At 33.3% G+C, this 18,758-nt stretch overlaps 3 protein-coding genes across 3 annotated transcripts in view; 1 reads left to right on the top strand and 2 right to left on the bottom strand.

The window, feature by feature from the left end:
• The first annotated feature begins 10,169 nt into the window (after window positions 1–10,169).
• HELRODRAFT_112946 (hypothetical protein) lies at window positions 10,170–13,371 on the top strand. Its single transcript, XM_009022730.1, has 4 exons — window positions 10,170–10,271; window positions 10,512–10,617; window positions 11,115–11,167; window positions 12,650–13,371. Exons 1-4 carry the CDS (start codon window positions 10,188–10,190, stop codon window positions 12,740–12,742), a joined length of 336 nt encoding a protein of 111 aa, XP_009020978.1. The 5' UTR covers window positions 10,170–10,187; the 3' UTR covers window positions 12,743–13,371.
• Window positions 13,372–14,156: 785 nt separating this feature from the next.
• Window positions 14,157–16,495, bottom strand: HELRODRAFT_175289 (hypothetical protein; the record flags this gene model as incomplete). Its single annotated transcript, XM_009022729.1, has 7 exons — window positions 14,157–14,239; window positions 14,293–14,599; window positions 14,927–15,052; window positions 15,147–15,228; window positions 15,384–15,457; window positions 16,214–16,285; window positions 16,400–16,495. 7 exons carry the CDS (start codon window positions 16,493–16,495, stop codon window positions 14,157–14,159), a joined length of 840 nt encoding a protein of 279 aa, XP_009020977.1.
• Window positions 16,496–17,992: 1,497 nt separating this feature from the next.
• HELRODRAFT_192420 (hypothetical protein) overlaps window positions 17,993–18,758 on the bottom strand; it is a gene marked incomplete at its 3' end in the record, with an annotated part of 5,167 nt that continues 4,401 nt past the window's right edge. The window contains exon 6 of the mRNA XM_009022728.1: window positions 17,993–18,019. Coding sequence (XP_009020976.1) covers window positions 17,993–18,019 — 27 coding nt within the window. The remainder of the gene's footprint in view (window positions 18,020–18,758) is intronic.

Here is an 18,758-nt window from a genome sequence, read left to right as displayed (position 1 = left end):
ACGAATGAAAAAATGAATGAATGAGTGAATGAAGAAACCTCTAGTTAATGCGTTTTGTTGTAACTGGATCTTCTCGTATAGCAAGGTGATTTCACTGTTTCGTTTCATCAACTGGTTGCTGATGGATTTCTTCTCTTTGAATATCTGATTGGAGGATTGAATAATTGATTGAAAGAGTGAATGAATGATTGATTGAACGAAGGTATTTATAATTGATTGAATGAATGAACGATTGAACGAATGAGTGAATGGATGAACGAATGAACGAATGAGTGAACGAATGAGTGAATGATTGTCATCATCGTCATCTTACTTTTTCCATTTTCTTCTTTTCAGCAATCTTTTCCTCTTCCAGTGTGCCCAACTGTTTCATGAGTATCTTCTCCTTCTTGTCGGCAGATGTCAATTCGGCCATTTTGTCGTTAATGTCTTTCTTCAGTAAGTTCATCTCCACTTTTAGTTGTTCGCGCTCTTTTTCTAGTTTCTTTGGTTACGTTGTTGTTGTTGTTGTCATGGTTGTTGTTGTTGTTGTCATGGTTGTTGTTGTGGTTTTATGATGACGTTGCTTTTTTTTGAATTTTTATTTAAATTCTTTTGAATTTGAGTGTTTAATATTTTTCTTAATTATTCATTTTTATTTTAGTTAATTTGTTTTATTGTTTATTCATTTATTTATTCATTGCGTTCATTCGTTCATTCATTCATACGTTCGTTTGTTCACTCATTCGTTCGTTCGTTCATTTATTCATTCATTTTTAGAAACTGATTATAATTAGTTTTAATTGTTCTGATATAAATGTTATAACAAGTTACCAAAAAATCTGAATGTTCCTTGATAAGGGCAGCGCTCTTGTTTGAAATTTCGTCTTTCAGTTGGGACGACTGGTAAGTCATTGTCTTCAATTTGTTCTTCAGTTCATTCATCTCATCCTTGGTTGGTTGGTTGATTGATTGGTTGGTTAGTTTATTGGTTGGTTAGTCGGTTTCTTGATTGATTAAACCAATCAACCAACCAACCAAATTTTTAATCACCTAATCAACCAACCAAACAGCCAACCAACCAAATTTTCAATCACCTAACCAACCAACCAACCAAATTTTCAATTATCTAATCAACCAACCAACCAAATTTCAAATTATCTAATCAACCAACCAACAAACCAAATTTTCAATTACCTATTCAACCAACCAACAAACCAAATTTTCAATCACCTAACCAACCAGCCAACCAACCAAATTTTCAATCACCTAACCAACCAACCAACCAAATTTTCAATCACCTAACCAACCAGCCAACCAACCAACAAGTTTTTCAATCATCTAATCAACCAACCAACCAACCAAATTTTTAATCACCTAACCAACCAGCCAACCATCCAACCAAATTTTCAATCACCTAACCAACCAGCCAACCTACCAACCTGTTTTTCCACAAGGTTCTTGCTGTATGCATTCCTATCACTCCTTACAGCGTCAAACAGTTGCTCTTGTTGCTTGTATTTCGTCTCAATTTCGTAGGTTTTCTTCTTCAGATCGTATATCTCTGCCTCTTTCGATTTCAAACTATCCATCAGTTTCAGAGTCTGCGTTTTTGGAAAAATCATGTTGATCACTTGGTTGGTTGGATGATTGGTTGGCTGGCTGGTTTGGTTGACTGATTGATGAAACAATGAATGATTGACTGATTGATTGACTGATTGATTGGTAAAAGAAGGAATGAAAGATTGTTGGATCAAATAAATAAGTTAAATGATTGAAAGATCAGCTGATTAATATCAGTTTTTATGATGAGATGATGGTGATTTATAACTTTAATTTATGTTGCGCCTTTTTGTTTAACTCTATTTAAAAAATATTGTGCCTAAGTACATGATTACTTATCAAACAGCATCATACACTAAATCGAATGACAGATGGAGATTTCGTGGCATTCAAACCAAGTCGCTATAGCACAAAAAAGCCAGCCACTCTATGCATTGAGCCAACAACAAACCTTAACAGTAAGATCGCTAGATTCATTGATGAATTTATCTCTTTCTGTTTCCAACTGCAGGATGAGTTTCTTCAATCTTTCCATCTCCTCTCTGTACATCCCTACTTCCGTTTCCAGGTTGTGTTTCGTCTGCTCGAGAACTTTTACTAGGTCTGATTGGACTTTCGTATTGGAGGTTGCTTTGTGGAGGTTCTGTTTGGTTGGTTGATTTGTTGGTTGGTCGAATGGATAGTTGGTTGGTTGCATGGTTGAATGGATAGTTGGTTGGTTGGTTAATTGATTTATCAATTGATTGATCGATTGATTGATGACTGACTGACTGATAAGACATGCACTCACCTGATTGACAGCATCTCTTTCCCTCACCAAATCATCCTTATCTTTCTTGTCCTGCTCTATTAATTTCTTCGACAGATCTAACTCTATTAATTATTTGGTTCAGTTTGAGAATATTTTTAACTAAAATTTACTTTTAATTTCAATTAAAAATAAGAAAAAATATATAACCATGAATAAAAAAATACAGATCGATTTTCATCCAATCGAAAATAGGCAATGAATCGAACAACCAATCGTATTAAAGTTAATTCACCAATCAGCATTAACTTAAATAGGATTGGTGAATTAGCATTCATTCGATTGGTTGTTTAGATTAAGTTAAAAAATCGACCGTCCAATAGTAATAGACCTTTTTCCATTGCTGCCATTTGCAATTTAAGTGTATCTCTGGACTGTTCTAATTCTAATCTTTGGTCTTCCACAATTTTCAATTTCCGGTTGGCGTTATCTCTCATTTTTATGATCTTTTGTATTTCCGCTTTTAAATTGTTTACCTCTTCTTCACGTTGCTGGAATGAATAAATGAATGAAAAAATGAATGAATGAATGAAAAAATGAGATAATGAAAAAGTAATGGGGCGAAAGAATGAATGATTGAAAGTGAATAAAATTCTAACTTAGCGTTATGGCAGACTAAATCCAAAACCATTCACTATTTACTCCACTTAATTTAATATTATAATTAAATTAGTACTAACTGAATAATGAATTGAATGCAAACTTTAAGTTCGATGTTTTTGTTGTTGTTGAGGTTGGTGAGCGTCTCACAAGCGTTCAACTGCATCTCAAAATCGATCTGAATTTTCTGATAGCGACTTTCTAGTGACTCTTTCTCTTTTTGCTGCTTGTCTAGTGCTAACTAAAGATTCGTTTGTTTGTTTGTTTGTTTGTTTGTCTGTTTGTATTTGTTTGTTTTGTAGTATATGTCTCTTTTTTATTGTTTAAAACTAAAATGTATTCGATGTTTCATTTCATGTTAATTTACCTCTTGACGACAAATGCTAGTATACTAATACCATGAAGTATAACTCTGTGTGTGCGTGTGTGTGTTTGTGTGTGTGTGTGTGTGTGTGCAGGTATGTAAGTAGGTTTATGGGTTTGTATGTATGTGTATGTGAGTGTGTGAGCGCGTGTGAACTTGACAAAAAAACCCGACTTTAATTTCGTTTTTATCCTTTTGCACTCTTGCAACCTCTCCTTTGAGGTCTTCGATTTTTTTTACAAGGGTTTCATTTTCGCGCTCTTTTTGAGTCAACACCGTCTGCAGTTGTTTCAACTCGCGCTCCAGCTTGTCCTTCTTACGACTCTCTTTCTGGTTTTCATTTGTGCGCGTTTGCAGTTCTTGATCCAACTGATTGATTGGTTGAATGAATGAATGAATGAGTGAATGAATGAATGAAAGAGTGAATGAATGGATGAATGAATAAACCTACCTCTTGCAGCCTATCTTTAAGTTCCTCAATTTCATCCTGCTCCATCTTTCCTTTCTCATGTAACTCCAACATTTGTTTCGTTAACTCCTTGATCTCTATCATTAATTATAATTATTAATTCCAATTATTCGTAATTATGACAGTTGTAATTATATTTATAATTATAGTTATTCATAATTTTAATGAGTGGTTGAATGAATGATTTCCAATTACATTGATTTAGTTTGTGATCAAATTGCTCAAAAAATGTTCTCAACATAGAGTCCTATCCGAAATTGTTAGTAGGAGAGAAAAATAGAAGTCTGTGAATGAGTTTTTCACGCACGTAAGTGTGTGTATTTGTGTGTGTCCGCTGCGCTTTTGTGTGTATTTGTTGCGTATTTTTGTATAAATTTGCGTATCTAGTGGCGTATTTAAGTACCTTTTATTAGTTCTTCTTTTTCGTTTAGTAATTCTTGCTCTCTAGATTGAAAAAAAATTGTGTTAAAATTTTTTTAAATTATTCCACACACGCGCGCGCACGCGCACACACGCACGCACACACACAACATATGATTGATTAATCTTCTATCATTTAGTTAGTCATTCGTTTACTTAAATATACAACAATGTCAAACTTTAGCAGTCACCCTCCTCACCATCAACTTAACTTTATACATTGCGTCATCTGCACGTATTTTCAACACTAACATTAACTTCTTGCTGACGTCATCTTCGTCATCGTCAGCATCCTCTTTATTCATTTCTTTCTTCTTCCTCTCCAGACTCTCCTTCAGTCCATCTATCTCTCTCTTCAAGGCGTCGACTTCCGATTGCTGTTGCGACTCTTTCGACTTGCTCGCTTCCAACTTTTCCGCGGCTAACTCCAAATCCTTTTTAAATATTTTTTATTTCTAAATAATAACAACATAAATAATAATAAGAAAAATAACAATAAAAAGATTTATAATAACAATAGCACCTTTCTTAAATTTTCAATCGTAAGAACGCCACTGGACAGCTTATTGTTACTACTCATCAGCTCCTGGTTCAACTCCAGGCACTTCTGAACAAGTCTTTCCTCGGATATGTAACATTTTTTAAGAGCGCCAAACAGTTTCTCGTACTCTTTCCGAAATTTCTCGAAGTTTTGATTGTCTGAGAGCTCTTCCAACACCTAGAAATATCAACATATAAAATTTAATAAACCTATTTCTTTATTATTAAATGAAAAACTAATATTAATATAGATAATTTAGATAAAATTTAATTTAACCATCAATTTTCAATATTTATAGGTAATGTATTGTATGAACAGCAAGCTGTGGAAAAATGCGTCGTAGAATTGAGTATGTCTAGATTATTTTAAACATATTTTTCCCATGCTTAATGATTATCGCTACATGGTCTGGATTAGTACGTAATCCGCCTACTTGTTTGAAAGCGTTCTCCATATCGTCAAAACTCTTCCCGTCAAATGACATCTTGCCTTTTTCGTTCTAAAATTTTTATAATTAGTTTTTGAAAAACAATTTTTTTAATTAAAATTGGATATTTTAATTTTGAAATTGATAGCGTTGATTTTCATTTGTGCGTTTTAGCAGTTATTGATCTAACTCAAGGGAGAGAGTAAACTACGGCCTGCGGTCGGCCCGCGAAGGTATTTTATGCGGCCCGCGAGGCCTTGTTCGCCAAAAAAGTTGTCAGCCAGACATTGTGACCAAAAAAAGAAGTCACAAATCTTAAAAAAATTACCCCCAAGGTCGAAAAAATTTGCTATTTAAGTACATATGCGGCCCTTCAAAGGTAAAATAGTTCTCAGTGCGGCCCTCAGCAAAAAGTTTGCCCCTCCCTTGATCTATAACTGATTGATTGGTTGAATGAATGATTAAATGGATGAATTAATAAATGAATATCGTCGCAATAATAATGATAATAATATAACAACGGGAATAATAATAAAGATGTTGATAACAATGAAATTACAAGTTACACAATTCCTTTAAAAATGATAGACGAAATTTTGAGTGATTTTGTTGTAAAAAATGTTGAATTTTCGAATCAATAGTTTCAAAAAAAACTTACAAAATCCATAATTATCTGTTAGATTTTATTACAAAATGGATGGGAATGTAAAAAACTATCGAAAATTTCTTTATTAAGTTGTAAATAATTATTTTTATTTAATTCTTAATGACCCATTAAAGTATCAAACTACGAAATTAATGATTCTTTACTAGAATTTTCCTATTTTTAATAAAATTTCCAACTATAATTAACCACAAATTCAATGATAATTAATTTATATTTCATAATATCAATGATAATATTAATATATATTAATAAATATAGAACAATAATTGGAGTTATATTTAAAAACTTTTCAAAGTGCTTCTAAGTTGCTGTGGAAACAAACGCACTTTGCATTGCAAAAACATTCATTTGAATAGATCTTATTAAAAAAGAACAGATTCATATTTTAAATCATTTTTATTATCTAATTAGTATTGTAGATAGCTTTTTTTGGTCATATTTAAAAAAAATCAATGGCACCATTTAAGAGTTTTAACTAAATTTACTTTTAAATTTGTTTACATTAAATTCACTTTTTGAAAATAAATATTACTGCTTAAAAAATCATGGTTTTTGAGCAAAAATCGCTCCTAAAAACTCTAAGTTTCTTATCTTTACACTAATTTAAAAAAAATTTAAAAACCAATTATGACAGTTAAGACGTTATATATGATAAATCTTCAATTAAACCGAAATTTCATCTCCAAATTTCGCTACAATTTCGGCGTTTTTTTACTGTCCTTACCAGCCCAATCACAGCCAAAAAGATTTTTAGCAACAAAAAAATCGGCCTTACTAAAATTCTCTAATCTTCAGGACCGCGTGAAAAACGTCATTGAGTTTGATTGGGGATTTCTGACAGACAAAAAAAATCGTGATATGCTAAGGGAGAATATTGGCAATAGGAAAGGTGCTGGGGATATCAATAGAGTGGTCCGTCAGTGATTAAGATTTGAGATTTTAAGATTGAAAATAATAATAATTGAAATAATATTTTGTAATTATATTTGTTTTTTCATTATTTAAAAAATTGAAATTAATTAAACTAATTCAGTTTAGTTTTTTTAGGATTTTAAAATTTGAATAAAACATTTTTAATTAATAATAATAATAATTAGTGATTTGAAGATTAAAAAAATTTATTCATCATATCCATTTCGTTATGTTATCAATTTATTTTTACTCTAATTAATCAATAATAATTTTTTATTTAAAGGTAGAACTTTTCAACAAATTGAAAGACGTGACCAAAGGATCGTTAGAAGTATTTAAAATAATAATAACAATAAATAATGATAATAATAATAATAAGAGAATAATAATACTGTAAATAACAATGCTTATATGAAATACTAATTGCAATAAATAGTAGTAGTAGTAGTAGTAGTAGCAGTAGTAGTAGTAGTAGTAGTAGTAGTAGAAGCAGCAGTTGTAGTTGTTGTAGTAGTAGTAGCAGTAGTGTAGTAGTAGTAATAGTAGTAGCAGTTGTGTAGTAGTAGTAATAGTAGCAGTAATAGTATCAGTAGTGGCTATAATAAAGTGACGTTATATTATAATTGGTTGTTATATCTTAATCATAATTTGTTCATCTAAATTTTCATTATTTAAATTAACTTTTAGTATGATGTCATAAAGCAAAAGCTGTACAATGCCGCTTTCGACCTACCCAACCTAACTCATCCAAATGCGGTTTAAAAATTTTTAATTTGAAAAATTTTTTTTTGTTACAATAAATATAATTAAATCTTTTCATCCTGACATGTGTTTTAAGCATATTCTAATCATCTTAAATCATTATCACATTCAATCACATCTTCATACACCAATTCATCATTATCCTCATCACCATCATCATTGGCTTTAGAATGATTTTTTGTAATGATTGAATTTACATTGGTTTCATAAATTTTTCAAAAGCCAATTGGCGACGAGAGCAAGGCGAAAATCATCTTGATGGAAGGAATAAAACGAGGTTTGATAATGATGATGATGATAATAATGATGATGATAATTATTTTAAATCGTTATTATTATTATTATTATTATTATCATTATTTTAGTTAAAAATATTTTTAAATTAGATTTTTCATTTCAACCAAAGTCAGTTCAAGAGTTGGGAAGGATAAACAAACACAATCTACACACTGAGTTGGAAAAATTATTATTATTATTATTATTGTTGTTGTTGTTGTTGTTTATTTTTAGTTATATTGTTATTGTTTTTCCGTTAAACTCTTCTGTTGATGTTTAGGCAATGGCACAATGTAAATGATATGTTAATTTATGCTAATTTATTTGTACTGTTATAGTTAGTATTTATGCTAATTTATACAGCAACGTAGCCCCAATGTGTGGGCCCAGAGCCTACCACCTGACTGATGAATGGGCCAATCTGGAGAGAGCCCTCGTTAATTATTCCATTGATTATCTAATTAGTAAAGTTAGTTGGTTGGCTGGCTGGTTGGTTGGCTGGTTGATTGGTTAGCTGGTTGGTTGTTTGTGTAGTTGTTTTATTGGTTGGTTGAGCCAAGAATGAATGAATGAATGAATAGAAGGATGGATGGATAGATCGATGAATTTACGAAATAAGGAATAATAGTAATAAATGAAACGATAAATAATATATTCAATTGAATGGCTTATAATTAATTTTATTTAATTTATTCATTTTTGTAGAACTTCCACTTGTTTGCCGTGCCTGACGTTGTCCCTACTAGACATGTGGTGAGTCGAAACATCATCATCATCATCATCATCATCATCGTCATCACAATCATCATCACTATCATCATCGTCGTCGTCGTTACAATCATCATTATTGTCGTCATTATCACCATCGCAATCATTATCAGGAGAGTTGTGGTTTCAGTACTACAGGTGTACGAACTCAGGTGTACAAAATTTCAAACGATCTTTGTTTGGCAGGAACCGGAGAGATGTCGATTGCTTGTGAGTTGTTGGTTGGTTGGTTGGTTGAATGGTTGGTTAGTTGGTTGGCTGATTGATTGGTTGGTTGGTTGGTTAGTTTGCGATTAAGTGACTTGATCATTGATTATCATCGTGATCGCATCACCTTAACCATCATGATCATTGATGATTAACAGATATTAATTGCAGTTTATTTTTTGACAGCATTCTTAATGAACCAGGTTTTGAGTTTGTCTCAACTCCCACTAAGGTTAATTTATATCAACATATCAGCCGGTCAATCAGTTATACAATCAACCAACCATCTAACATATCAACCATTCAACCAATCAGCTGATCAAAACCAGCCAATAATAACTATTTACTTGTAAAGCATGTTAAAACACTATCATCCAACTGATTTTTTAACTGATTGACCCATCAATCAATCAATCAATCAATCAATCAATCAATCAATCAATCAATCAATCAATAAATCAATCAAACAATTAAACAATCAATCAATCAGTCAATTAGTCAACCAAACAATTAATCTACCAATCAGACAACAAATCACTCAGCCGGTTTCAATTAGTCAAATAATCAACTAACCTGCTAACCACTCAGCCAGCCAGCCTCAATCAGTCATTTAAACGACCAACCAATCAATCTCAATCCAGCAACCAACTAACAAACCAACCAACCAATCAATCAGCTAGCCTCAACCAACCAACCAATTGACCAACCAATCAGATTAGCGACCGTCAGCCGATGTTATCGAGCCGAAACTTCGGACATAGAGAGAGAACGAGGACTCTACAGAGTGCATCAGTTCACTAAGGTTGCATAATAAATTACGATTATAACTAATTAGTTATACCTAATATACAAATATTTCAATCAATTAATTAATTGATGAATCGTTCAGGCAATCAGCTAATTAAATAAATAATTAATTGATTAATTAATTGATTAGATCGAAATGTTCGGTGTGACATCTGGCGAACGAAAGAACATCGACGGCCGTGGAGATAATTCATTCGCAAGTGACGAACTTTTGGACGAGTTCGTCCAGCATCAGAGGAATTTGTTCTGTGGACTCGACTTGCATTACAGGTAGTTTGTTGTATTTTTAGTTTTCTTATCACCACTTTTCACCATTTCTCATCATTTTTCATTATTTCTTGTCAGGTTATGCCGATGATTAGGTCGTATTTTAGCTTGGCTTTTTGGCTTAACTGTCATGTTATTTATCATCATCACATTTTTTTTACCATCACGGTTCAACTTCGTCACGGACAACCTTGTACGTAGCCATTCATCACAAAGTCATCATCAACATCATCACATCATCATCATTACTCCATCATCATCATCATCATCACTACCCCATCATCATCATCACTACCACATCATCATCATCATTACCCCATCATCATCATCATCACTACAGAATCTTGGACATGCCCACCCAGGAACTTGGCTCGCCTGCCTATCGAAAGTTCGACATAGAAACATGGCTGCCTGTGAAAGAATTTTGGGGGGAGGTACTGATGATGATGGCGATGATGATAATGATGATGGTGGTGATATGATGATGATGATAACGGCCGGCTTACATTACGTTGATCGTATGCTGTATTTTTATTTGCTGTCATCATATCTATCATCATCACCATCATCATTTCTTCCAGCATCATTATCATCGTTACAACTACGATCATGATCATGATCATCATCATCATTACCATCATCATCATCATCATTACCATCATCGTCGTCGTCAGATTTCAAGCGCCTCAAATTGCACAGACTACCAGAGCAGAAGACTGAACATAAAATACATCGACGATAGTAGTAGTAGTAGTAGCAGCAGCAGTAGCAGTAGTAGCGGTAGTAGTAGCAGTAGTAGTAGTAGTTGCGGTAGTAGTAGTAATAGTAGTAGCGGTAGTAGTAGTAGTAGTAGTAGCGGTAGTAGTAGTAATAGTAGTAGCGGTAGTAGTAGTAGTAGTAGTAGCGGTAGTAGTAGTAATAGTAGTAGCGGTAGTAATAATAGTAGTAGTACTTTTCCACCTCATGAAAAATACTGTCATACAGTGAGTGGATTACGACCGATTTCGTTTCGTTTTATTACACCGTTTAACCATATCACAATCACAACTACCTACCTCATCATCATCATCGTTGTCGTCGTCGTCATCATCATCGTTCACCATCATTATTATTATCATTCACCGTCATCATCATAATCACCACAATCATCATCATCATCGTAATCACCACAATCATCATCATCATAATCATCACTAAAATCATCATCGCCATCACCATAATTCACCACAATCATCATCATCCTCGTCGTCATCATCACCACCAGATTAATGGAACAGCTTGCGCTGTGCCGAGAATGATGATAGCCTTGGTGGAAAATTTCCAACAAAAGGTATCATCATCCTCATCATCATCACTATTACAATATTTCATCATTATCATCACTACTACAATATCTCATCATTATCATCACTACCACAATATCTCATCAATATCATCACTACTACAATATCCCATCATTATCATCACTACTATATCATCATCGTCGTCGTCATCATCACTACTATCGTCTTCGTCAGTATCACTATCAATACTCTTGCCACTACATCATTATCATTATTTTTTTACCGGTTGGCATTACTGGACAGCACTACCTAATTGGAAAAAAAAGGTCATTGAGTCTATCAGACTCGGTGATTCTGACATTGCTGCACATGTGCGCGCAACCTGGCATTTGTTTCTGACAGCGACACGTCTTTCAACGTTCATACATGGCCAGTTTCCAATGAATGCTCTGGACAATTGTGTAGGCTTAGGCGCGTCAAACGGTCTATAAGCAAGCTTACTCTTCAATGTCTTGTTTATTCCTTTGTCCACTCAAAAATAAACTATTGCAATAGTCTACATTACGGCCTGTCTGGTGTAAATATGTCTGGACTGGTTTATCAGAGTCATTTTCATGATATGTTTAACGTTTTTTACATGTATCAAGAGAGTTGCCGCCAAGTATTTAACTGGCAGAGTCATTCCTAGAACAATGCCACTGCTGAGTTAAACATTGCGCTCTGACAATTCAGCTTTACTGTTTGTACCTGACACAAACTTGGCTCTAGGTCGAAGGAATTTCTCCGTAATGGGTCCTGCCGTCTGGAATGGTTTGCCTAGGGAGGGACCTTCGTGATCCTTCGTTGTCTGTTATTCAATTTCTTAAAAGGCTGAAACTCCATCTTTTGGTCCAAGCTTACCCGCGCTAATGTCTTTTCCTCTCCACTTATTGCATTGCTTTAATGATGTGCTACTCATTGTACTGCAATAATCGTTAGCGACTCTGAAAATAATAATAATTTTAATGGCCATTACTATTTATCCATACATTTTCTCCTTATCATCATTAATAACGTTATTATCATTATTATTATTACATTATTTTCTTTTTTTATTGTCGTTATTTGCAATTTTTGTCACTAAAATGAAAGAACACATACCTAGAAAGTTATAAAGTGGTATATTTTTATTCAGATGAATGATAAGCAATCGAGGTGTCAATCAATCAATCATTCAGTCAATCAATCAATCAATCATTCATTCAATCAATCATTCATTCACTCAATCGATCATTCATTCACTTAATTGATCTCGAGCAGTAAATCATTCATTCAATCAAACGATCATTCATTCATTCAATCATTCATTCATTCAATTAATCAATCGATCCACTAATCATTCATTCATTTAATCAATTATTCATTCATTTAATCAATAAATATGCAGATTTTACCATTAAAACGAATGAGCACGTGTTATGAAAATATCAATAATAATAATAAAAACAACAATAACAATAATAATAATAATATAACGATATCATTATCAGGATGGCTCGGTGATTTTGCCAGATGTCCTTGGGAAATATATGAAACATGGGAAGGTCATGAATGAAAGAAGGGGGAAGTCGTCAAGAAAATGAATAAATGAATAAATTAACGTCGTAATGATGATAACGGATAAATAATAAATCTTTTTCTTTTTTCTCTCTCTCCTCCTCTCTCTCTCCTCTCTCTCTCTTTCACTTTTTTTCCTGTCACACAATTTTCAAACAAAACAAAAGATAACATTGGAAGAATATTTTTTAAAAATAATTTCGCAAATAAAATTGAAAACTATCTTGTTTGTAATCACATTATAACATCGTTATATCATTATCATGATATATTGATATAGAAATATATATAATCATTGTAATCATTGTTATTATCCATCCACTTGTATAGAGAGAGAGAGAGAGAGAGAGAGAAAGAGATTATTAATTTATAAAAAAGCATACACATACATGCATTTATACATACACACACACACACATACATACATACATACATACACACACAAACATACACACATCACATACAAACACACACAGGCAATCCTATTTTGGCATATTACAATCGAATTAATTATTAAATAATCAAGCTAATAAAGAGAATACGTGTGTGTGTTTGTGTGTGTGTATATATGTGTGTGTGCGCGCGCGCGTGTGTGTAGGTGTGTGTATAATTTTTCCAAATAAATAAATAAATCTAAAGACATATACAATTAACAATTAAATGTACAACAGTGGTTAATGACAATATTAAAATATGGAATGAATGATAAATGATACATCCATTGAAAAAGAGAGCGCGCGAGAAAGGGAGAGAGAAAAAAGAGGGAGAGACAAAGAGAGAGAGAGACAGTTTGCGTGCTTCACTATTTTCAAATGTTATAATTCATTATATTTTAAATATCATTGCATTAATATTATTAATGTTTATATTTCCTGTTAAAATTATTACTATTATTATTATATTATTATTAATATATTACTATAATTATTATATTATTATAATTACTATCCTAGTAAATCTTGGATATCCTTACTCGACAAATTATTTTTGATACTACTACCATTACTACTGCTTATATTAGTAGTAGTAGTAGTATTCATAATATTATTATTCATAATATTGTTATTATTATTCATAATAATATTATTATTATTCATGATATTATTGTTATTATTTATAGGGTTGAAATTATGAGTGTTTGGAAAGTTCAAATTGATTGATTGGTTGAAGTTTGGCATAAATGTCTGCTGCTGTTGGTTGAACGTTGGTCTACTGTTCATTGATTGGTTGATTGACGGTTGAGTGAATGCTGATTGGTTGATTGAAGGTTGATTGAATCCTGATTGGCTGACCGACGACTGGGTGAATCCTGATTGGTTGATCGGTGGCTGACCGAATGCTGATTGGTTGGTCGGTTGTTGATTCTTCATCATCATCATAGGTTGACTTTTCGAAGTTTTTTGGCTGATTCCAGTATTGATGCTGTCGAATGCTGATGAGTTAGTCTGTTTCGATGACGTCATTAACGTTGCAGTTGTTGGGAAAAATTGTTGAGCTGGTTTCGCCATGTTGAAATTTTGTTGCTGTTGTTGTAACGTACCGTTGTTGGTGTTGTTGAAGAGAGATGGATCCTGACCGAAATTGATGTTGCTGTTGTAGGACGATGACGATGACGACGACAATGACGTCATAATTGTTGTTGTTGTTGCTGACAGTTTCAACATAGATAAATTATTATTTATGAGAGTCGAGGTCAGATCTTTCGGGCCCTCCTTCTTCGTCGTCGTCATCATCGACGATGACGTCATTGTTTTGTTGTGGTTGACGTTTTTAGTTGCCGACGACGATGATGATGACGGTTGCAAGGGTGTGTTTGTCGTTTGGAATCTCTGCAGCTGTTCCTGCTGCTTAGCCAACTTCTCCTTTTCTTCCATCGTTAGAGACTGACAACGTTATTTCGTTTCATTCATTCATTCATTCATTTGTTTATTCTTTCATTCATTCATTTGTTTATTGATGATGATGATGATGATGATATTCATCCATTCATTTGTTTATACTTTCATTCGTTCATTCAATCATTCCTTTAATCATTCATCAATCATTCAATCAATCTTTCATTCATTCATTGAATTATTCATTCATTCATTCATTTTCTCATTCCTTCGTTCATCGAATCTACCATTGGTTCATTGTAGCTGTGTAATGCTAGTTTAATTAACAACCAGAAACACCATCATCATCATCATCACCAGCATCATTGTCATTACCTGAGCTTTTTTGGCGCCAAAATTAGACGTGCTGTTGTTATTATTCATCTTCATGGCCGCCGATGATGATGATGATGATGCTGATGATGACGTCAGAGGATCGTCAAATGGGTTGAAAGGTACTCTCTGGATAAAATAGAGATTAAATTCTCATCATCATCATCATCATCATTACTATGACGTCACATTCATTCATCTACTTACTCACTCACTCACTCACCACATCATCCGCCATCTTGTTTGTGTTATCAGCTACTCCATTTCCGATCTGAACTGCTTCCTGTGCAAATCTCCGAAGAGTTCTGTGAAGATGATGATGATGACGATGATAATCATTATCAGCATCAATCATTATCATCACAATCATCATCACAATCCTCATCATCATCACAATCATCATCATCATCACAAACATCATCATCACAATCATCATCATCATCACAATCATCATCAGCACTTTTGTTCTTGCTGCACGGAGTTCAGCTGCTCCAGCTTCATTCTGTGTTCAGTTTCAACGCGACTCAACATATCCTTTATGACGGACATGAAGCTGTTAAACTGTTGGTTGGTTGGTTGATTGATTGAATGATTGATTGATTGGTTGATTGAATGAATGATTGATTGATAGATAGATTAATTGATTAATTAATTACTAAGTTAACTAATGTTTAGATTGGTTGTATGATTAGTTGATTGATTGATTGATTAATTGATTGAATAATAGCGTGATGATTGGTTGGTTTGTGGCACGATTAACGATTAACAACAAATGAATGAATGATTGAATGATTGAATGAATGAAACAAACAATCAATCAATCAATCAATCAATCAGCTAAATAATTAGTTAATTTATGCATAAATTAAGAATCTAGCCTGTGATAGGTTGAGACTGTTATCGATGCAGGTACTCATCAAAAATGGAAGAATCTCATTGGCTAGAAGTTCCTTTGTGATGCCCAGCTTCTTGTGGGTTAGGGCTACTTTGTAGATGCCTGCATGCGATTGGTCGGTCGGTTGGTGGTCACGGCGATGATTGTGATTGTAGATGGTGAATAGTGACTGAGATGATGATGATACAGATTAGGGGTGTGGTTAAAGATGAATGAATCAATCAACCAGACAGACTATCAATCAATCAATCAATCAATCAATCAATCAATCAACCAGACAGACAATCAATCAATCAAACAATCAACCAACCAATCAAACAAACAACCAACCGACCAAGAATGCTCATAAGAATGGCGGGTTCTTTGGAGTTGATGGCCTGCAAGACGGGGAGCACCTCATCCAGCACGAACCACTTGTCTAAGAACTCCAACAACTTGCCCAGACACACCAGGCAGTTCACTTTTATCTGTTTGTTTGTCATCATCATCGTCGTCATCGTCGTCATTACCCTTATCACGTGATCATCATCGACGTCGCGACCACCGCCACCATTATCATCATCATCATCGTCACGACTAACACTGAGTGACGTTTGATTGATGCATAGTTTGCAGATCCTGGGGACGATGATGTTCTTCAGGGACGAGTATTCAACATCTGCAGCAAAGGAGGGCATTATGCTCAGGCAGAGGTCCTGAGTTTGATTGACAGTATGCATGGCTAGTTGATTGGTTGGTTGGTTGAATAGTCAGTAAGTTGATTGGTTGGTTGGTTGAATAGTCAGTAAGTTGATTGGTTGGTTGGCTGAATAGTCAGTAAGTTGATTGGTTGGTTGGCTGAATAGTCAGTAAGTTGATTGGTTGGTTGGTTGAATAGTCAGTAAGTTGATTGGTTGGTTGGTTGAATAGTCAGTAAGTTGATTGGTTGGTTGGTTGAATAGTCAGTAAGTTGATTGGTTGGTTGGTTGAATAGTCAGTAAGTTGATTGGTTGGTTGGTTGAATAGTCATTAAGTTGATTGGTTGGTTGGTTGAATAGTCAGTAAGTTGATTGGTTGGTTGGTTGAATAGTCATTAAGTTGATTGGTTGGTTGGTTTGTTGAATGGAGAGGTCTTACAGTACAAAATTTTTGGGTCTAATTATCTCAGATAATTTATCTTGGGCTGAACATATTAATACTATTTCTTCTAAATTAAGCAAAATTTTAGGTCTTCTTTATAAAATAAGATACAAACTTAATAAAACTACTTTAATATTGTTGTACAATGCATTTGTTTTTCCTCATCTATCATATTGTAATCTTATCTGGGGCAATAGCCCTGCTGTTCATGTCTCAAAACTATATAGAATTCAAAAAAATTTATAAAACTATTATTATATTTAAAAATTACCACTCATGTTGATGAATATTTTTCTTCTTTAGGTCTTCTTACAATATACAAATTACATATTTTTATTGTTGCCTTTTTCATGTTCAAATTTGTCAATAATCTGCTACCATCTAATTTCTCAAATATTTTCTTACTCAAACCTTCACATATTTTTAAATCTACTCGTCACTTCATTCCATATATAATACCATTCAGTAGACTAAAAATTTTAAATGATAGCATATTTATTCTTGCACCCAAAATTTGGTTTACAATTTTGCCTCTATCTGTTACAATTATTTCAAAACCTCGTCTTTTTAAACAACATTGTAAAACTTATATATTGTCTGATAAACGGCGATTTTTGCAACTATAGTTGTTTTAACCTTATCCAAATCTTATTTGAATAATTTTTGTATATGAGTAATATCAATGATCTGAATAAAACTGTTTTTGTATGTATGCATGTATGTATGTATGTATGTATGTATGTATGTATGTATGTATGTATGTATGTATGTATGTATGTATGTATGTATGTATGTATGTATGTATGTATGTATGTATGTATGAATGTATGGATGTATGCATGTATGTATGTATGTATGTGCGTATGTAGGTATGTATATATGTATGTACTCTTACTTTTGAACTATATTTGATTTCATATCATTTAATTTATTGAAATGCTATAGAATCCTAAATTCAAAACTTTAATTTTATGTACTCATTTTGAACTATATCTCTGTTTCATAAGATTAATAGAATAGAATCTGCAGTTCAATAACTTTTGATTTATTTCGATCTAGTTTAATCCTTGATTTTTGTCGAACTATTTTAATTTTTGATTTTTGTTGATCAATGTTGATTTTATTTGGATAGGGTGACTTTCTTACAAGCATTTGGTTGCTTTTTTAGTTTACCCCTCTTTTGAGAAAATAAACGAATTAAATTGAATTGAATTGAAATAGTCGGTCAGTTGATTGGTCGGTTGATTGATTCATTGATTGAATAGTTGATTTGATTGAATAGTTGATTGATTTGATAACTATTAGCTAGCCATTCGTTTGATTGGTTGACTGACGGATTGAATAGTTAATCAAGTGGTTGATTGATTGGTTGGCTGATTGGTTGGTTGATTGACTGGTTGATTGATTGATAGATTGATCGATTGATTAGTTAATTGGTTGATTAGTTGATTGATTAGTTAATTGGTTGATTATTGGTTAACAGCACCTGCATCTGGGGTATATTAATTTCGAGTGCCCTCGATATAAGTGGCAGAATGTGGTTCCTAATGTCACTCTGACTGGTCTTTGATAACAGCAGGCTCATGTTTTGGAGGAATATGAAAGTTATCTGATTGGTTGGTTGTTTGGTTTTGGCTGATTGGCTGGCTGATTGGTTGGCTGAGTGATTGGTTGGCTGATTGGTTGGCTAATTGGTGGTTGGTTGAGTGATTGATTGATTAATTAGTGAATTAATTGACTTAATGGTTTATAGAAAGACGGGCTGGTTGGTTACTTGAATAAAAACACATACACACACACACACACACAAACAAACAAACA

This window comes from Helobdella robusta (genome assembly GCF_000326865.2).
Source record: "Helobdella robusta unplaced genomic scaffold HELROscaffold_33, whole genome shotgun sequence".
Classification (NCBI taxonomy): Eukaryota; Metazoa; Annelida; class Clitellata; order Rhynchobdellida; family Glossiphoniidae; genus Helobdella; species Helobdella robusta.
The sequence above is the reverse complement of the archived record's forward strand: the minus strand, read 5'-3'. Positions and strand labels throughout refer to the sequence as shown.

Coding starts and splice junctions, on each gene's coding strand:
- HELRODRAFT_112946 (XM_009022730.1), top strand. CDS start 10,188: ATGCCCACCCAGGAACTTGGCTCGCCTGCCTATCGAAAGTTCGACATA. Junction 10,272..10,511: donor TGAAAGAATTTTGGGGGGAG/GTACTGATGATG, acceptor CGTCGTCGTCAG/ATTTCAAGCGCCTCAAATTG. Junction 10,618..11,114: donor CAGCAGTAGCAGTAGTAGCG/GTAGTAGTAGCA, acceptor TTAATGGAACAG/CTTGCGCTGTGCCGAGAATG.